General features: G+C 37.7%; 2 protein-coding genes across 2 annotated transcripts; one reads left to right on the forward strand and one right to left on the reverse strand.

Moving 5' to 3' along the window:
• Positions 1-3,822: 3,822 nt before the first annotated feature.
• Positions 3,823-9,100, forward strand: LOC113780732. The gene is made up of 3 exons (XM_027326510.1): positions 3,823-5,509; positions 5,966-6,042; positions 8,915-9,100. The coding sequence occupies exons 1-3, from the start codon at positions 3,823-3,825 to the stop codon at positions 9,098-9,100; spliced, it is 1,950 nt and encodes a 649-aa protein (XP_027182311.1).
• Positions 9,101-10,619: 1,519 nt separating this feature from the next.
• On the reverse strand, positions 10,620-11,517 carry LOC113780733. Its single transcript, XM_027326511.1, has 2 exons — positions 10,803-11,517; positions 10,620-10,690 (listed from the first exon to the last, which is right to left on the reverse strand). The coding sequence occupies exons 1-2, from the start codon at positions 11,515-11,517 to the stop codon at positions 10,620-10,622; spliced, it is 786 nt and encodes a 261-aa protein (XP_027182312.1).
• Between the last annotated feature and the right edge of the window lie 9,894 nt (positions 11,518-21,411).

The raw sequence follows: 21,411 nt of genomic DNA on the forward strand, positions 1-21,411 counted from the left end.
TCCTCGGCAATGGCACCAAAATCTTAACTAGGCTTTTACTTCACACCAAATTTTGAAAACCTAAACACTCCATTTTTTGCAATTATATGGATCGTTTATTGAGCATAAGGGATATTAGGTATCGATCCCACCGGAAAGATTATCAACTAGTGGTGGTAATCAAATTTCTTTATTATTTTATCGAGCATAAGGGATATTAGGTATCGATCCCACCGGGAAGATTATCAACTAGTGGTGGTAATCAAATTTCTTTATTATTTTGACTATCATAAGTAAAACAAGTAAATCTACACTATTAACATGCAACAAAGGTAGTAAAAATGAAAAGAAAGAGACTCCTAGGATCATAGAATTCGTAACTACTCTTGCAAGTAAAAATTACCGGTTAATTGAGTTCATTATTTTGGTTAGGTCATGGCTAATTTTCTAATGTTTGTGATGCCCACTTTTACCAGTGTACCAATCATACCTATAACTGTTCCTCACCTATGTTTTGTGATAAAGAAACTAGTTATAAATTCATTAAATTCTATGAAATCACAAGGTTAAAGCCACATAGGTAATTCCCTACTTTCGTGAGAATACTCCCTAGGTTCAACACTTCATGAACTAGTGTTAAATCACAATTTTCATTGATGATACAATACCTTTAGATAATCATAATCAGCGATTAGTTAATCATGATTGAAATAACAAAAGTGCTAAATAACTTACTCAAGAAATAACTTAAATAATCATGAAAAAATCACATAGCAATCATAGTAAGTTCATCCACACCCCTAGGTATCAAACTAACAAAACATGAGTGAAACACACACAAGAACCACACTTGTATATTCACTAAGCATGAGAATCAATACAAAAAATAAAGTGATAGAAAAGATGCCATTCATGTCACTTGAGTTCCAAGTTCTCCATCTTCATCCTCAACTTCATATTTGTTTAGCTACAACACAAGATGGATAAACTACACTAACCTACACTAAACTATTGAACTAAGGAGAACTAGTGAAAGCTATATTTTTGTGGCAGTTCCTAGCCTTCCAAAGTTGTGAAAATATGTCTTCAAACCCCAAATTTATAAATGAATTCAAGTTCCAAACGAGTTGTTAAAGTTGATGTGAAATGCTTCTTGAGATTCTAAAAATATGCTTCTACAAATCTCCGTGCTCTTCTTTACTGTTGTAGCTGAAATTCTTGCTAGAATTGAGTTGTAAAAAGTTGTAGAAAATTAGAGTAAGTGGTGGTGCAAGTTGCACAGCCGCCTTAAGAATATGCGGGGTCAATACGCAGGTTTAAGGTCGCGTATTGTACCCACTTATTGCCTCCCCTACATTTTGTTTGTCTTTTCCTGCTCCAGCTAAAATGAGGAGGTAAAACGTGGGTTCCCCAATGTATTTTGGTCATGTTTTCTGCTCGAAAATTGATTTTGTTTATTTAATCCTTTCCAATTAATCTTCGAATCTCACCATATATGTCAATTGAATTCTCTTCCATCTGAATTGATTAATGATCACCAAAACCTACAAATGTAAAAAGTTTTGCACATTAAATTGCTCAACCGCAAGTTTTGGTTAAAAATGGAGTTTATGAAAATAGCAGATTAAAAAAGCAAATTTCATCTATAAAAACCTTAAAAAACATTCGAAAATTAAATAAATGAACACTCTAAAAATCAAACAAAATAAACACTTATCAATTATAACTATATCGAGCCACTAGAAAATTTTTTTTTACCACCTCTTTCATATTATAATTAAGCCTTCTTTGCAATTCAACTACCGACTTGTAATTATCCTCCAAAAAGATGTGATGCATGTATATAGAAGGACTAATGTCTTGAATATCCAAGATGGTACATCCAATTGCTCTTTTGTGCTTCCTTAAGACTCTTAATAGCGTCTTACATTGCTATTCATCTAAATAAGTACTAACAATTGATAGAACAGTTATTTGGCACATTTTGCAGTGTTATTTCGGCCTAATTTTGGCTATTTACTGTGCTAAGTACTGAGGTCTAACTCATATTTCACATTGGTATGAATTATAGGTGATCGGCATTAAAAATGATCTCGCGGGGAAAATTTCCAGAAGACTTGTCGTCCCAGGGCGTGGCCACGCCTTGGAAGGTGGACGAAACCGAAAGACGGACCGTGGTCCACGTGAACCCGAAGCGGGGGATCAAAACTCCAAAGGGGATAGCTTTTTGAATTGCTCCAGACGTCTCTGGCCTTGATTTTTCTCTTGTGCAGCGGCTATAAAGAAGGGAGGAAGCAGGATTCACACATCATCAAGACCTTAGCTTTAATTCTCTTTTTCTACTTTTTGTCAGACGCTTTCCGTCGTTTCTTTTTGGTTTTTTCTTCGGCAGCAAATTAGATAGCTAGATTGACATTGAATCAAAAACAGTAGCTTTAGTTTTCTCTTTCCCAGGCGCTAGACGTCGCTACCCTCTTCTGACTTTCAACTTTTCCGCTGGACAATTCATTCGTAGCTTTGGCTTTGTAATTGGGACTCCGAAGCAGGGACGAAGGCAGGGCCTTTTCGGTTGTTATTGCAGTTAATTTCCCTTTCCCAATTCCTTGGCAAATAATTGAATGAATTCAATTAAATCACGCGGGATTGAAACGATGAGAAGCGGCTAATTTCCCCCTCTACCCAAAAGGTTGACGCGAGGGCGCGGTCCATAATATCCGTGAGATCTAATCAAGCTTTCATTATTTCCTCCAATTTTGTTGCTATTCGTGCGTTTCCTGAATTAATTGTTCATGGGTATTTGATTAATTGAATATCAACGGCCGGGTATTTGATTTAATTTAATAGCCTACTGCCACGTTAATTAAATAGAATCCGTAATTGTTCATTTAATTGACACCCCGTGGCAACCACCATAATTGGTTTTATGATGGGGAAACGCAGGATCTAGCTTAAATAAACCCTCTTAGCGCGTTTATTGGTTAGGGTTGGGTTCTTCTAGCTTTAATGCAATTGGGTAATTAAATTCCTACGGTCGTACCTAGGGTTGTTATCTGGTTAGGGAAGCAGTCAATGGTCGTACCTTGACTGTCGAAAAGGTAAGGAAGAACTGGTTGTCAGAGCTTATTGATAACTATAACCAACCTAGTGATAAATGGATGAAATATCTTTGCATCGATGATCATTTAATTGGACCGTGCCTGCGCAGTTGATCCTTTGGGTAGAACTTTTGTTAATTGCTATTTTCAGTGAATTGTGCTTTGTGAGTTAGTTTTGAATTTTGTTTGTTTTATTTTATTTTATTTTTATTTGCCTCCCATTGAAAATCCCCCAATTTCGTTCTACTAATTTGGAAAGAAATAATTTCCTACCTGCTCCCTGTGGAATCGACCCTACTTGCCATTGTACGCAAAATTAGTATTTTTATAGACAAATCCGGTATATCGGATCAAGCAAACTCTTCGGGAACAGGGTGAATCAAGTAACCCATTGCACACCTAGGGTCCCTGCTCCAGTACTTGGATTTGTTCTATAATTATTTAATTGAGGTGGTAATTAGGACTTTTTAGTAATTATTATTGCACAGGTTCGGCACCTGTCAATTTTTGGCGCCGTTGCCGGGGAGTTGGCGTTTGGATTATTTGTTTCTTTTCAAATTCAGTTTTTATTTTATTTTTTTATTCTTCTTGGTATTTTTGCTAGTTTATGCCCCGTTCTTCTCGCACAGGTGAATTAGTATACGATCCTGAGGTTGAGAAAGCAGCGCGTAGGCGGAGGCAAGAGACCAAGAGGCGAAGAGAAGGGCATTTATTTATTGCAAACAAGTCAGTGGAAAACGAAGAAAGCATGGCCAACACCCAAACATTGAGGGAACTGGCTGCTCCGGAGCTGACTCACCAGCCCTTATGCATCACATTCCCCGCTTTGGCGGAGAATACCGCTTTCGAACTGAAGTCGGGGTTGATTCAACTCTTACCCTCTTTCCATGGTCTCTCTGGCGAAGAACCCCACAAGCACGTAAAGGAGTTCGAGGTGGTCTGCTCTAGTATGAAACCTCCTGGGGTCACTGAAGAGCAAATTAGACTGAGAGCCTTCCCGTTCTCTCTCAAAGATGCAGCTAAAGATTGGCTGTACTACCTACCAGCAGGTAGTATTACCACATGGGCGCAGCTGAAAAAAAAATTCTTGGAAAAATTCTTCCCTGCATCCCGGGCTGCGAGTTTGAGGAAGGAGATCTGCGGCATTAAACAATACCCCGGTGAGTCCTTGTACGAATACTGGGAAAGGTTTAACAAGTTGTGCACTAGATGCCCGCAGCATCAAATTAGTGAGCAACTGTTAATCCAATACTTCTACGAAGGGCTCCAATCAACCGATAGGAGTATCATCGACGCTGCAAGTGTGGGAGCACTGGCAAACAAGACACCAAGGGAAGCGTGGGAGCTCATCGAAGCCATGGCAGAGAACTCCCAGCAATTTGGCTCCCGTGAGAGCAACCCTCCCCGTAGAGTCAACGAGGTAGAGACTTCATCCTTACAGCAGCAACTGTCAGAATTGACGTCAGTTGTTAGGCAATTAGCCATGAGAGACGCACCCCGAGCGAAGATGTGTGGAATATGCACTAGCATGGACCATTGCACAGACTCGTGCCCCATTTTGCAAGAGGACGGGGCGGAACAGGTAAACATGGTCGGAGGCGTGCCTGCGCCCCGCAGGCAGTACGACCCATACTCCAATACGTACAATCCGGGTTGGAGGGACCATCCCAATCTCAGTTATGGGAACAGGCAACAAAATGCATTTCCAAATCGTCCACCAGGATTCCACCAGCCATGGCAACCAAAATCGCAACCTTCGTCCTCCAACTCAGGAAGTTCTCTGGAGGACCTAGTCAAAAACCTGGCCACGACTACTACCAACCTGGCCACGACTACTACCCAGCTTCAACAGGAGATCAGATCCTTAGCCGCGAATACCGCGCAGCTCCAGCAGGACACCAAAGCTGACAAGAAGGACCAAGACATTCGAATAAGCCAACTGGCAATTGCCATCAACCGCTTGGAGTCCCACGTTTATGGGAAACTGCCATCGCAACCCGAGATAAATCCCAGGAATGTAAGTGCCATGACGCTGAGGAGTGGCAAGGAACTGGAAGGGCCTAAAGTGGAAAGTTCAAAAAGCAAAAGTGAAGAGGAGATAGAGAAGGAAATCGAAGAGGAAGGGCGTATTCGCAAGGATCCTAAGGTAACATTCACTTCTCCGCCCACTATTAAATCTAACTTACCTCTTTTTCCTTGCATGTTGGAAAAGACAAAGAGGGCAGAGAAGGAAAAAGAAATCCTGGATGTGTTCCGCAAAGTTCAAGTAAACATCCCCCTATTGGACGCGATCAAGCAGGTACCCAAGTACGCAAAGTTCTTGAAAGACTTGTGCGTTAACAAAAGAAAGCTAAGGGGTGATGAAAGAGTGATGGTGGGAGAGAATGTATCAGCTGTACTTCAGAGGAAACTCCCACCCAAATGCGGAGATCCAGGTATGTTTGCTATCCCCTGTAAGATTGGTCATTCTAGTATCAAAAATGCCATGATAGATTTAGGAGCTTCTATTAATGTGATGCCTAAATCAATCTATGATTCCCTAAATTTAGGACCTTTAAAAGAAACGGGGATAATAATTCAATTGGCTGATCGTACATGTGCTTATCCGGATGGGATAGTTGAGGATGTTTTAGTGCAAGTAGATGGATTAATTTTTCCTGCTGATTTTTATGTGCTTTACATGGATGATAGAAGTGCCCCAAATCCATCACCCATTATATTAGGAAGACCATTTTTGAGTACTGCCCAGACTAAAATTGATGTTAGTAAGGGTACTCTCACGATGGAATTTGATGGAGAAATAGTCCACTTTAATATTTTTGATACAATGAAACATCCTGTTAACTCTCATTCTGTGTTTGCTATGTATACCACTAATCCCTCTGTGCAAGAATTTTCTAAGTTTGCTTATAGGGGTAAATTCAAGGTTGCTGCGAACAAGTCCTATAGGATGAAAGCAATTCATGAGGTAAAAATGGAGAGAAAATTTAGGAAAAAAGTTGCACTCAATGGCCATGTGGATCCTGGAGGAGGGCCACCAATTACAAGGAAAATTCAATTACATCCAGACTAAAGAGTGGTGCTATGTCTAGCCAAAGACATTAAAGAAAGGCGCTGCTTGAGAGGCAACCCAAGGATTACAATATTAGTTGTGATCATTTTTCCTTACTTTATGATTTTTCAGTTTTATTTTAATGTTTTGATGGTTTTTGTGGTGTTGGACAGAAGAGTAGGGGTTCCAAGGCGTGCCCACGCTTTGAAAAAAAAAAAAAATCGTTTGGACATCATTTACATTAGGGGTGGCAATTCCTGACACGACCCGAAAATACGACATGAACCTAACACGAAATTAATGGGTTTGGGTTGAGGTTTCGGGAGTTCGGGTCAGAATCGGGTCGAACCCGATGAACCCGAAAAGAAAACAGGTCAATTTCGGGTCAACCCGTAGTGACCTGATATGACCCGATGTGACCCGTTTACGAATTAAAACTAATTTAATAAACATAAAAATTATTTTATCTAACTGAACTAAATGATTCTTTTTTTCCAAAGGCATTAATTACTTAATCCTAAATGAATTTATTTAACTTGTGTGAAGTTAAAATTATTATATTTGGACAAATAATATATTATGTTATTTTTTACTTTTATGCTGTTTTAATTTATTTTATATTTGGTTTGGGATAAAACACTTTTATGGTGTTTAATTTATTTTAGATTTGGTTTGAAATTATTTATTTAAATTTTTATTACTTGATGATGTAATTAATTTTGTGAAAAATTGATTTTATTAGAAATTATAGTGATAAATTAATAAATTAAAATTAAGTTTCGGGTCGACCCGCCAACCCGAAATTTTCGGGTTCGTGTCAGGTACCCTGACCCGTTTCGGGTTGGCGGGTCGGGTTCGGGTCAGCAGATTCTTTGTTATACTTAAGCTCAACCCGACCCGCCAACCCGAACCCGACCCGATTGCCACCCCTAATTTACATGTTGTGGGCAGAAGAAAATGCCCTCCAAGGCGTGCCCACGCCTTCCAACCCCTCCGATAGCGAAAAAGTTAAAAAAAAAAAAAAAAAAAAAACTTTGACCAAGACCCTACTCCCCCCACTTTTCTATCTTCTTTGACTAGTCTTGGACAATCTTCTTCCAATTTTTATTGCCTACGTTTCCAGACTTCTCCTCTTTGTTTTGGTCGAGCCTTCGCCGCCCACCTCGCACCGCCGCATCCGCCGCCTCCTTAGGCTCCAGCCACACCTTTTCAGTAGTCAGGGAAGTTCTCGCTCCCTCTAGCCTTGCAAATTATTTTTCCTGGTTACATTGCGGACAATGTAGGTCTTAGGTGTGGGGGGAGTGGTTTCCATTAGTTCTTTTCCATTAGTACTTTTCCATTAGTTCTTTGTCATTAGTTCTTTTTGCTTTGTTACTCTTTCAAAAAAAAAAAAAAAAAGAAGAAAAAAAAATTAAAAGAAAAAAAAAATATTGTAGTTAGTCGTCTTTTTGGTTATTTTTATGCTTGTTTGTGTTGGGGCATGTTGCTGTGATGAATGACATAATCAAAGTGAGTGGGTATGTGATCGTATATGCTGGCTGTGCATTTTGTTTCCCTTGGCAATGTCATTGAATGTTGAGTATGCTGGAATTTACCCATTTTTGTAACTTTTGGGGAGCTTTTGAGCCTTACTTGAGCATATTATTCTTGTTTGCTCTATTTTGTTTGATTGAGTGGGTATCGCACATGGTATGAACATTCTAGAACTTGCTATTTTGTACATGTCAAGACCGCATTTTGATGAACTGATTGCATTTGAAATGATAAGGGCATTTAGGATTTAACCCTCTTCAGCTATCTAAAAAATCAAGCCCTCATTTTATATCCCAATAGTGAACCAACTTGAGCTTCTGTCCTTCGTTTCTGGTTGATATCCGTGTTTGTTAACCCAAGACCTCTTTAAACTTTCTTGTTCATCCCTGTGTTGTCAAGGGATGTCTGAAATCCATCATTTGCGCAAAGCAAACGAATTTGGGGTTGAAAGTGCTGATAGATTAGGAGCTATATGATGCTATCTTTGTGTAAAGGAGGGGAAATTGGAAAAAAGGCCACTGACCAGAGGACTTTGGCTTACAGGGCGTGCCCACGCCTTACAGGACTGTCTCTCGAAAAAAAAAAAAAAAAAGATTTGATGAAGAGACCTCGTGACCAGAGGACTATGGACTACAAGGCGTGCCCACGCCTTGCGAGCAGTAAAAAAAAAATAAAAAAAAATAAAAAAATTTGGGGCACTTGTACAGGGTGTACAGCAAATGGAAACTGCCTTGTTAGTGAAACTCCTCCGGTAAAGCACTGTGGTTATTGGTGAGTTTCGGACATTCTCTTGACACTTTACCCCCTATCTATACCCTCTTAACCCGCCTTTCACCTGAGCCCCGTTACAACCCTATTAAAGTCCCTTTGATTTATGTGTTTAGTTCATTTTTAAGGGGTGGAGATGTGATAAATGTGCAAACCTATGGTAATGGCATTCCGTGATGTTGAATTGAGTGCTCCTATTATTCATATATATTCTTTGAATTACAACACGTCCGGTGTGTTCTGCCCTTGGTGATATTGTCAGGGACCCTAGATGCTTGTGTTAGTATAGACTACTGCATGACCTCTGCTCTCTTGGTTGTACTTCTGAGCTTTGAAATGCTTGAGGGCAAGCATTGTCTAGGTGTGGGGGGGATTTGATAGAACAGTTATTTGGCACATTTTGCAGTGTTATTTCGGCCTAATTTTGGCTATTTACTGTGCTAAGTACTGAGGTCTAACTCATATTTCACATTGGTATGAATTATAGGTGATCGGCATTAAAAATGATCTCGCGGGGAAAATTTCCAGAAGACTTGTCGTCCCAGGGCGTGGCCACGCCTTGGAAGGTGGACGAAACCGAAAGACGGACCGTGGTCCACGTGAACCCGAAGCGGGGGATCAAAACTCCAAAGGGGATAGCTTTTTGAATTGCTCCAGACGTCTCTGGCCTTGATTTTTCTCTGGTGCGGCGGCTATAAAGAAGGGAGGAAGCAGGATTCACACATCATCAAGACCTTAGCTTTAATTCTCCTTTTCTACTTTTTGTCAGACGCTTTCCGTCGTTTCTTTTTTGTTTTTTCTTCGGCAGCAAATTAGATAGCTAGATTGACATTGAATAAAAAACAGTAGCTTTAGTTTTCTCTTTCCCAGGCGCTAGACGTCGCTATCCTCTTCTGACTTTCAACTTTTCCGCTGGACAATTCATTCGTAGCTTTGGCTTTGTAATTGGGACTCCGAAGCAGGGACGAAGGCAGGGCCTTTTCGGTTGTTATTGCAGTTAATTTCCCTTTCCCAATTTCTTGGCAAATAATTGAATGAATTCAATTAAATCACGCGGGATTGAAACGATGAGAAGCGGCTAATTTCCCCCTCTACCCAAAAGGTTGACGCAAGGGCGCGGTCCATAATATCTGTGAGATCTAATCAAGCTTTCATTATTTCCTCCAATTTTGTTGCTATTCGTGCGTTTCCTGAATTAATTGTTCATGGGTATTTGATTAATTGAATATCAACGGCCGGGTATTTGATTTAATTTAATAGCCTACTGCCACGTTAATTAAATAGAATCCGTAATTGTTCATTTAATTGACACCCCGTGGCAACCACCATAATTAGTTTTATGATGGGGAAACGCAGGATCTAGCTTAAATAAACCCTCTTAGCGCGTTTATTGGTTAGGGTTGGGTTCTTCTAGCTTTAATGCAATTGGGTAATTAAATTCCTACGGTCGTACCTAGGGTTGTTATCTGGTTAGGGAAGCAGTCAATGGTCGTACCTTGACTGTCGAAAAGGTAAGGAAGAACTGGTTGTCAGAGCTTATTGATAACTATAACCAACCTAGTGATAAATGGATGAAATATCTTTGCATCGATGATCATTTAATTGGACCGTGCCTGCGCAGTTGATCCTTTGGGTAGAACTTTTGTTAATTGCTATTTTCAGTGAATTGTGCTTTGTGAGTTAGTTTTAAATTTTGTTTGTTTTATTTTATTTTATTTTTATTTGCCTCCCATTGAAAATCCCCCAATTTCGTTCTACTAATTTGGAAAGAAATAATTTCCTACCTGCTCCCTGTGGAATCGACCCTACTTGCCATTGTACGCAAAATTAGTATTTTTATAGACAAATCCGGTATATCGGATCAAGCAAACTCTTCGGGAACATGGTGAATCAAGTAACCCATTGCACACCTAGGGTCCCTGCTCCAGTACTTGGATTTGTTCTATAATTATTTAATTGAGGTGGTAATTAGGACTTTTTAGTAATTATTATTGCACAGGTTCGGCACCTGTCAATACAATCTCCATTTCCAATTTTAACTTTGGAAATATATGATTTATCCAATTCCTTGAATATGGACTCATCATATGCCATGTGATGAGTACAACCACTATCAATTAGCCAAGCTTCACTGGAGATCTTGTTTGCAAAGCAAGTGGCCACAAATAATTGCTCATCCTCTTGTTGGTCAGCTACTTGAGCATGTTGGTCTCTTCTGTTATTTTTGCATACCTTTTCGACGTGTCCTTTCTGATTGCATGACCTACATTGGATGTCAGGTCTCCACCAGCAATATTGTTGCAGATGTGAAGTCTTTTTGCAATGTGGACATTGAGGAAACTTTCCTCTTCTTCCTTCATTTCTGCTAGACTCACCTTCTTTCTTGCTCTTCTTGTTCCACTGCTGTTTCTTTTCTTTGCCACCTTGTTGATTTTGAATTTTGTCTTTCACCTGAAAAGCACCTTCTACTGCTTCCTCCTTTCGGATAGCTCTTCTCTGCTCTTGTGCTTGTAATGCATTGATTAGTTCTGGCAAAGTGATTTGAGACAAATCCCTTGAATCTTCAAGGGAGGAAATCTTGGCCTCAAACCTTTCAAGTAAGCTCACCAAGACTTTCTCTATAACTCTGCTATCTGGTAATTGTTCTCCAATCAATCTGATTTTATTCACAACATCTAAGAGTTTGTCAGAGTACTCTTTGATGTTTTCTGTGTCTTTCATCCTGAGGAGCTCAAACTCTCTCCTAAGGTTCAAAACCTGCATTTGTCTTGTTCTGTCATTGTCTTGAAAAGCTACTTTGAGAGTATCCCAAGCTTCCTTTGCAGTTTCACAAGTCATAATTTTTGTGAATACTGCATCAGAAACTGCTGAATGAATACACGTCATGGCTTTTGATCTCCTTTTGACTGCATCTCTATGGGCTCTCATTTCTGCAATAGTTGGAACTTTCGATAATTCAGGAACAGGATCTGTCTCTATCACATCCCAAAGATCATTAGCATCCAAATAGGACTTCATTTTAACAGCCCAGATTTGGTAGTTTTCACCAGTAAAATTTGGAGGATTGGACAAGAAGTTATTTCCTGGCATTTTGATGTTGAAGGCTTAAGTGTATAATTTTATAGTGAAAAGGGTTTCTCACCAAGTTCACTCACTCTCAAAGAAACAGGCCCTTAAGATTTAGGCTCTTGATACCACTTTGTTGGTTTTTGAAGCATAAACAAAGATATCAAGACTATATTGAGGGCTGAAAAAGGAGTTTAATTTCTTCATTCAACAACACTCTATTTATAGTGCTTACAAAGAAACAAACTAAAATAATTTTAGCTAACAATTCTCTAGAAAATCTCAACAAAAATTACTTGATAACATGATCTTCTACCTAGCAAATCTTAGCTAAAATATTTGATCCTAATAATAAGACTTATTCTTCTACCAATTGAATGATTCTGATATCAAACTTAATCTGATAAAATCTGTAGGAAAAGTTGGCATATCTCAACAGAGACAAGTTAGGGACTTCTTTGCTTGGATGAAATTGCAGGTGCCCCATGCCTTTCCGCTTTTCTTTTCTTCTCCTCTTGTGTCTCTTTATGGAAAGCTAAATTATCACTTAGTACAACTGTATCTACCAATTATTCCTCTTATGCTGTAACATCCCTCATCCTGCAATTTACATTTTCCAAGACTAAATCCTTTTATTATAACATCTCCATTACAAATCTAACATCTTACCTCTCCTAAAGTGCAGACCACATATCTTCTTGCTGGGTTCCAATTTATCCATGAGGTTTTTACCATTGCTGTTAATCGGCAGGAGTATCTACGTATGGGTTTAGAAGAGCGTCTCGACATTCTTTGGCTTCTTGGATTTCTAACATCCAATTTAGGACTCCCAATTGAGTCCCTATTTTTTCCTCCACAAAAGACCAGACACACTAAACCAAGATTTTCCCTTCCCTTCCCTTCTCTTCGATGGTTCAATGAAAATAGAGGTAAACGGCCAGTAAATTGTTGGACAAAATTGCCCCTGTGCTTTGCCACGTGTCAAGCTAATTTCATAAATTAAGACCCATTACCGACGAAATGGGCACGGGTTTACTGATTAAGTTGTTCAGTGATCAATTATTGATAAAAAACAGTTCGATAGCTAAAACATGATCCTAACAATAGTTTAATAGCCGCTGGAGTTTTTTATCCTATATATTTATATATCTCAAGAAAAAGAAGAAAACACCAAAAAATAAAATAAAATAAAACCTGCAGCGAAGGCATCCAGAGTGCCAATTTCATTTTTTTAAATTTTCATTTTATTTTCAAAAATAAAGGCAATTTCCATCTAATTCACAAAAAATCATTTCAAGACAACTTTACTAAGTCGTATATTTATTCCAACAATTTATGCACCTTTCAACAGTTGATGCTTCCATTTAACCAGAAAAACATAAGCAAAAGATACTTGGTTAAAGTGGATTATGCATGACCTCGCCCCAACAACCAAATTAGTGGTAGTGGAGTACCAATTTATCATTTAGGCTCCCGATATAGTTTATTTTCATGGCATATGCCTAATCCAAAATGTGAAAGTCAATTTCACCATAAACCAAAGTAATCAGAACTAATTAAAGTTGGGACAACTAAATACTCTTTAATGAGGACTTATCATCAAAGACTAGACCTTTATTATGGAAAAGATTAATTTAAATAATCATGTGGGACGTTCACCTTTCACTGGCAGACTAGAAATTAAATTCACATGATCCCATGCCCTAAACTGTTTGTGTTACACTTGCCAGGCGAAAGTCTTGCATTTACTTTTACCAATTTGTCATGACTGTCTCTTCGTTTTGTCCCTTTGGATCAATTACAAACAAGTACCACTTTGTTATATTAATTTCTTTGGTTGGTCCACTACTTTTCTATCATGGAAGAAAAATGTGCAAATAACTGCGTAATAATTTTTAGAGGTGTCAATCATAACCCAATTTTATTGACTGGCTTAAACTTGCCCACCACTAATCTTGAATGGGTTTAAATGTGTACTTAATTAAACTCATTTAGTTGGTGGGTAGTGAGTTAATTCTGCTCACTTATTTACAACCATTTAAAAATAATTACACATTTAAACTCAACTTTAGTGAGTGTTAAGTAAATAAATTTTAATTTTTTATCAATTTAATAAAAATAAAATATCGTTATCTCTTGTTAAACAACACGCAAACAAATTTTAAAAAATAAGTAGAATTTTAAGAGACTTATACATGGGTAATTAGGTATATCCTTATCCATTTATTAAAAATGTATAATTGGTTTGACCCACTTATATCCATTATCCAATTATGACCCATTCAAACCCGTTTGAGTCACCCATTTTGACAGCTGAACTTCAATAAATCAAAAATTGTGTTACATAATCAAAAAGTTTTGTCAAATCGTTAATTGTGCAAATTGTAATAGTGTCACAAAACAATGTTAGATGAATTTAAGCTAAAAAGTCTGTTTCGGAGCAATTTAGGATGGAGAAGTCAATAATAAATGCGTCCATTTCTTCTCTTCAAAGCCCATTCTCTTGTCTGTGAGTTTTTTTTTCCCCTAATTTTATCAAGTTTTGGGGTAATTTTGTTGGCCTATTTCACGATGGAGTCTATCGCATCAGTCGAATGCAAGAGTTTTTCAGTATTTCGCCATTACCTCTAAGTCCATTGATTTAAATTTATTATGAATATGACCACAATTATGTCTTAGTTCCAAACAAGAATATCAGCATAAGCCAACCTCAAACATAAATTTCAACATAAACTTGCAGCAATGAATGGGCTGCAGATAAATTAAATCTTACCCATGAGCTGATAATTAATAAAAACAAAAAGTTACAGGAATACTTCCATTTTACTGAAAGCTCCTTGCAAAATGCAAGTATCAGCTCACGACTAAAACTGACTGAGCTTTGAGATTCATGATCTTATGAGAAGTGAGGCAATCCATGTCCATGTCTTCCCAAAAAAATCTTACATATTTATTTACATCTTCGTCTGATTGAAAATGAAATCTTCTTCCACTTGTCATGGTCAAAAACCATGGTCAAAATTTTTCTCAAAATCACTTACCCTGAAAACTATAAAAACTTTTATACTAATGGTTTTAAAGAATTTTCTATTTGTTCTAAAACCTAAGACTATTTATAATATAATCCTAGATGATATACCCAAAATACAACATAATACGGAAAATTCTTCTCCTGAGGTTTTATCTATTTTTGAGAAGTACTGAATTAATGCATTAAAACTTTGACTATTTTGGTGTCATCTCCTATAATGTTCTATATATTATCAAGTAAGCATTGATGACTGTCATCTAATGTTACGTTAGTTAAAAATGGCGTAGAACTAGGATTAGTTTCTTTGATATTTTTGGGAAGTAAGATTTAACCAAATGTCAAGTTTTTGCCAAAATTACAACAAATAAAGTTGAAGTAAGATTTGACCAAATGTCAAGCTTTTGCCAAAATCAACTTTTTTAAATAGATAGTGTGCTAGACTATTGACCTAACCATTTTTAAATAGGCAGTGTGCTTAGACTATTTACCTTTAATATGTTCCAATGCCACTTGATAAACATTTGCTGCTATTATATTACAAAATTTTTCCATCTCTAGCTACTTATTTGTTTCTCATCGGCTTTATTATAGAATTTTACTATAACTCCACAATTTGTTCTAATAGTTGTCTAATTCAATATGTTCAAGAACATATAAGGCAAGTAAATTTTATAAAAATATATGTATAGTTTCCTTCCTTAACTCCAATTTTTTCCTTCTTTAACTCCAGTTTTTTCTTCCCGCTTATCTTATAAAATAGTAAGCATATAATAGTCTTATCCCTTAAGTAGGCATAATTGATTTTAATCATATCCTTAATTCATCGTAATAGATATCTTGAATAGGCATAATTGACTTTAATCATATTTCTAATTCATTGTAATAGATTTCTTGAAAATTAAGGGAAAAAAAGCAACAAATTAGGATGAAATTTCTATATAATACAACGTGAAATTTGAAGTCAATTTGAGTCAATTTCTATATAATACAACGTGAAATCTTCGTCTGATTGAAAATGAAATATTCTTCAAGGTAAGTCATCAATGATTTTTGTTGTCACATAAATTTTTGTCACTGAAAAATATATTTCTTGTAGTGGGGATACATGTGATGAAACACTTGTCAGGTAATTATGTTTTTTCTCTTACGTATTCAACTATGAACCCTTTATTATCTTCGCTAATTGTAAAAGAATTTGAAGTACAAATGTTTAACTAATTGTATAAATTTTTCACTTTTGGATTTTAGACTTGGATATTTTGAAACCATTCTAGAGATAAGCTATCCAAGTCATGAAGAAGTTCGTTTAAAAATTCTCGAGATCCATACGAGAAAGATGAGACAAAATTCTCTCCTTGCTCAAGATGTTGACCTCGAAATGCTTGGTATGTGACATTGATTGTAACTATTCTTTTTTTTTTTCTGTCATGCATTGATTTATTTTGGCTCTGTTTATTTGGTATGTTTTGTTCATTTAAGTTCTTGTAGATTATATATATTTCATTTTCAATCATTATGAGTGTGTTGCCTAACTTTCTGGATTTTATATGTGCAAAAATGATATTCACTACTCGGGTTGGGTGTTGCTTCTAATAGCAGCTCATCACACAGCAGGTTACAGTGGGGCAATGCTTGAAGTGCTTGTCAAAGGTGCAGTGTTGCGTGTTTTTTCCCGGTCACTTGGTCTAAGTGCCATGGATTTGACCAAACTGGCGGATGAGGAAGGGATAGTTGAAGTGACCATGGATAACTTCTCAGCTGCTCTTATGCGATCTTTTCCTGCGTATTTTACCTATGAAGTTCCTGACCCCTGACTTTCGAGTTTTTTTTGTTTGTTTGTTTGTTTGTTGAGGATGCTATCAAACCTCAAAATTATATTGTATTTTCCTTTAGTTAAGAGCTTGACTGAGCTATGTTAAGGGTTTATATACCTGAGAATGTTGCTGATGACATCATTTGGAAATCTTGATTAAAAAATGCTAGACTTCCTGAAAGCGTAGGAAACCTCAATTTTAAGTACCTACTAAAAGTTAAAAGCTCTTCATTTCTAGAGATACTTTTGAGAGCACTCGTTAATTAGGGTACTTAAATATGGAGTTCCTGAATCTTAAGCGGCAATGAGAGTGTTTAATGCTGATGATAACATCATAATATGTAGGAGCAGTGCATAATGACGAAGTAATTACCATAATTTTGATATTATCTTTAGGGATCCAAAACACAATTCGTGCCATGTTTTTTTTTTTTTTTTAAATTTTCTCATTGTATGTTTAAAAGTAGGGTTAAAAATAAAAAAGCCCCCTGTGCTAAACCTAATACACAACTAAGCCCCCTATGGTTTCAAAATATGCAACGCGACACCTCGTGCTTTGAACTAAGTTGTAACACTGACGGAAATCGGTAAAATTAACGGGACTGATGTACTGGAAGCTAAAAACAAATTCTTTATACTTAATTTTTAGCAAATATTCCTATTGTACCCCTTAGCCCCCAATAAAACTCCCTCCCAGCGATGCTTGTGTATAGAATCGATTTCTACTTGATGGAGAGAAATTGAACTAGCCTTTGGGAGAAATCAAATTACCACACAGGAGGTTTGAAAGGTAAAGCCATCCTCTATATACGAAGTCAACCTGCGAGGAACTTCTACACAATCTTGGCTAACAAATTGCAGCCCATAAGGTAAAAGCATTTGATTTTGGGTTTTGGCTAACAAATTGTTGTTATTAGGGTTTAAAGTAAGAATGTTGGTAACTAAATTGGGATTTATCTACTGATGAAGGGAAATGACTGGCTAAAAAATTTGCTCATGTCTTCCTCAAGCTCTCGAGGGGATAGTGGAGCTAGGAATCTACGGTACCAATATAAGCTGTGCGACTGTCGAAGAAAGGCAAAGGTGAAGATTGTTGAGTCCGAAAAGCCATCCAAAAGGATGCTGTACTTTGTTTGTGAAAGGGATGAATGCAGATTTTTCTCATGGTGTAATCCCATCTATAGAGATGAAACCGGCAGAGGAAACTTTTTTGAGAGGCCAATGGTTGAAGAACATTTGTCGTGCTTGAACTCGAATTCTGAAGTGAAGAACTTGAATGATGAAGTGAAGAACTTGAAAGTACTAGTTAGCTATTGTCTAATGGTATCTATTTTTTCACTTTTGCTTCTGTTGATGAAAATGTCTGTAAAATAAGACAATGAAGAAGCTTATGAATGGAAATGAAGAAAATCAGGTAGTTTGTTTTGTTCATGGAAATGTGCACTTTATTCTTCTGTTTTTCCGAAAGATGTCCTACCTAAAACAATGAAACAAACATCTAACTATTATATACACTTGTAAGCATATTTGTGCATTAAAAACAGTTTTGAGCAATAAGCACACACAATAACGTCTTCTGCATTCCAATTTTGAGTAATAAGTACACCAAAGTACATTAAAATTTCCAGTCCATAAACTATTCCAGAAATATATCCCACCCAACATTCCAGAAATATATCCCACTATACATTCCAGAAACGATAACAATTTCAAATAGAGTAGACAAAATACATCCCACCAAACAAAAACTGCCCAGACAAACAGTACATGAAATATTCCAGACCATAAAAACTGCCCAGAAATAGCTTCTTCTGCAATTGAGATATACCATTGCAGCCCATAATCATAATGCTCCATTAAAACAGTCAATAAGTACATTAAAGTGTCCAACATCAGCAAAGAATCCTCCAAATTGCTGAAGCGAACAGCATCCAATCAAAATACATCAAAGTTTCCAGTTTGCAATAATTGATAACAATTCCAAACAGAGTAGACAAAATACATCAGAAACATACATTCCAGCTGTTTGCCACCAACTCTAACAGCAACCACTAATTCCTTAAAACTACACAAAAAGGCAATCAACAAACATACAGTCCACTTCAAAATTCAACTCTAACATCTTCTTGCTTTCTTGGATCTTAGGTTGTATAGAACATCAGCAACAGTAGGACGAAGGGGTCCTTTTGCTAGTGAAGTTGTTCCACTCACAGGCTGCAATTGAAGTAGAAAATATGAATGTTTGAAGGAAAAATGCTTCATTAAATCACTTTTGCGTTACATGAAATCCAACCTGAGAACATGATTGTCTAGCAGGCACATTTTTTGCTACACTCGCAATTGTTGGCTGCGTATACTGCTTCCCGGGCCTGCAGTTTTTTTTTTGAACAGGTGCAGCTTGTTCTTGATTTGGGACTGGTTGCGGGGGTACTATTGGTGAAGGAGCTGATGAATGAAGTTCTGAACTTGATTCAGCTACATTGGTGTCAGGAGCCTATAAAAAACAAGTTCATTTTAATGTTCAATTAAAATGATTTGGGACAGCAATTAGTCTTAGCCTATGAAATCTGTAAGCTGTGTTACCTTGTAGAATTTAGAGTTGGGATGAATGGCATTCTTGCAGGTCCTTGCATTGTGTCTTGGCTGAAAACATCTCTTGCAAGTTACCACAAGACCCTTTCTGGTTGAGACTTGACCCTTTTTAGGCTCGTCGGCTGCCCTTTGCCGGATCTTTTTGGGTCTGCCAGGCATTCTTCGAACTGCAGGAGGTTTTGGGGGTTGTTCTTCACATCTCACCCAGTACTTATTACTTGGGACAGGTGTGATAGTGTGCTCATATGTTTTCAAGTAATTTTCTCTACTGTAGCAGGCATGGACATAATCAAGCAAAGGCAATCTACGTGCTCCTATTGCAGCACATGCATGAGCACAAGGATAACCTGTAAGCTGGAAATAGCCACATGTGCAAGTCTTTTCCTTCAGATCCACCACAACAGATTTTCTGGGCCCACAATCAATTTCATATTTGTTCTTGCCATCCCATGTGGGAATACACAGCCTACTGAATTTCAGATTCCTATCAATCTTCTCTGCAATGTTAGGACATATTTTTCCTTGAAATTTCTGCATACCAGTCCTCTTCACTTGAATCCTTTGCATGAGCCTTCTTCGAATCCACTCAAGCATCCCTATGACAGGTAGCTCTCTAGCTTCTAAGATATAGTTATTAAATGACTCACAAAGATTGTTCACAAGAATATCACATTTGCTACTTTGTCTAAAATGTGACCTGCTCCATAAAACACTTGGCACTTTTTGCAGCCATTCAGCTGCATCCTTTGAAGCTTTTTCAAGGGAATTCATTGCTAATTTCCAGTCCACTTCATTCCCAACACTTGCTGCTGCCCAGAACAAGTCCTTCAACTCTTTTCCTTTGAACTTCTGTTTGAAATTTTGGTACATATGCCTCAAGCAAAATCTGTGTTCAGAATTTGGAAATAACTCATTCACTACATGGACCAGTCCTTTTTGTCGATCTGAGATGAATGTCCAGGGTATGTTTTCCACACCAAGTCCCAGATCAGCCATTAGTAGTTCCAGAAACCACTTCCATGAGTCATACCTCTCTACCTCTACCACTGCTACAGCTATTGGAACCATATTGTCATTGCCATCTCTACCAATTGCTGACAACAACTGACCACCAAATGCAGATTTCAAAAAACACCCATCAAGACCAATTATTGGTCGACAGCCATCGAGGAACCCCTGTTTGCAAGCATAAAGACAGTAATACAGTCTTTGAAATGTCCCTTGTGAACCTTTTTCTGCTGTATCAAGCTTAATCTTGACAGTGCTACCAGGATTTGTCTCTCTAATTGTAGCTGCATAACTCCAAAGGTGGTGATATTGCTCCATATCCGTGCCAAGCATCTCATCTTTTGCACATCTCTTTGCTCTGCGTATCTTGGCAACGGACACGTTAATCATTAGATCTCTTCTAATATCATTCTGAAATCCTATTGCAGCACACTGCGGGTCACCTCTTATCTTGTCTTGGTACTTCACGCTCAAATACTTGGCTGTTGCATGCTTGTTGTTGTAATCTCTAGCACAAACATGCTGGCCCTTCAATGATTTAATTTGAAAAGTAGTTTCACCTTGGACTGGTGTTGCACGAATCCTCCAAGAACAGCCCTTTGCACACTTCGCAATAATTTTTTTCGAGTAATTTTTTACCCAATCAACCTCATATCCCTCTCTTACCAACCATTCGATCAACACATATCTAAAAACTCTGAAATTGGAAAACTTTTGCCCAACCTTCAACTCAAAATGTGGCTTGAGAAACTCCACTTCAGGGTTAAAGTCATGACATTCTTCATGGCCTTCATCATTAGATCCGCACTTGTCCAGCAACTCTTCATCAGAAATTACTGGTTCTTGCCAATCCTCTTCGCGTGTATGTGGTGCTCCTTCTTCTGTTGAACTTTCCTCAGCCTTTTTACTGTTCCCTGCTTCAGCTTGTGATGGGATCTGAGATGGGTGTTGGTCAGCAGCTTGAGATGCAGCTTGAGATGAATTCTGAAATGAGATATGAGGTGGAATTTCTCCAATGCTATCTGGCCCTGCAGACTGCTTCTTATTTTTACTAGACTTTTTTTCCTTACTAGTTTCACTTTTGGCAAGGCTCTTGATAGCCACCTTCTCAGGGAAAGAGAACACGTGATAAGGCTTAAAATGAGTGGAATGTAGTATGGACCCACCTTCTGGTTTACTACTTCTGTCCACATCTTTTTTACTTGCGAAAATGTCCTCATCCTCTTTTTTTTCCAACCCCTCCTTCAACCATTCAGGCTCATCATCATCATCATCATCATCATCAGTGTTAAATGGCTTATTTGGATTGCAATTACTAACCCCATCATCTTTTTTTTGTACCCCACCATCTCTGCTGTCTATTTTAGTGTTATGTACCCCATCTGCATTTTTAATTGTTGTTGATGCATCCATTGTCGAATTTGGCTCCAACACATTGTCCCCACCATGTTCTAGTGGCTTTTCAAAAGGATCA

The sequence above is a fragment of the Coffea eugenioides genome, chromosome 8 (assembly GCF_003713205.1).
Source record: "Coffea eugenioides isolate CCC68of chromosome 8, Ceug_1.0, whole genome shotgun sequence".
NCBI classification, from domain to species: Eukaryota; Viridiplantae; Streptophyta; class Magnoliopsida; order Gentianales; family Rubiaceae; genus Coffea; species Coffea eugenioides.

Coding starts and splice junctions, on each gene's coding strand:
- LOC113780732 (XM_027326510.1), top strand. CDS start 3,823: ATGGCCAACACCCAAACATTGAGGGAACTGGCTGCTCCGGAGCTGACT. Junction 5,510..5,965: donor ACCCAAATGCGGAGATCCAG/GTATGTTTGCTA, acceptor CCTCTGTGCAAG/AATTTTCTAAGTTTGCTTAT. Junction 6,043..8,914: donor GGATGAAAGCAATTCATGAG/GTAAAAATGGAG, acceptor TATGAATTATAG/GTGATCGGCATTAAAAATGA.
- LOC113780733 (XM_027326511.1), bottom strand. CDS start 11,517: ATGCCAGGAAATAACTTCTTGTCCAATCCTCCAAATTTTACTGGTGAA. Junction 10,691..10,802: donor CAAGAAGAGCAAGAAAGAAG/GTGAGTCTAGCA, acceptor CATCCAATGTAG/GTCATGCAATCAGAAAGGAC.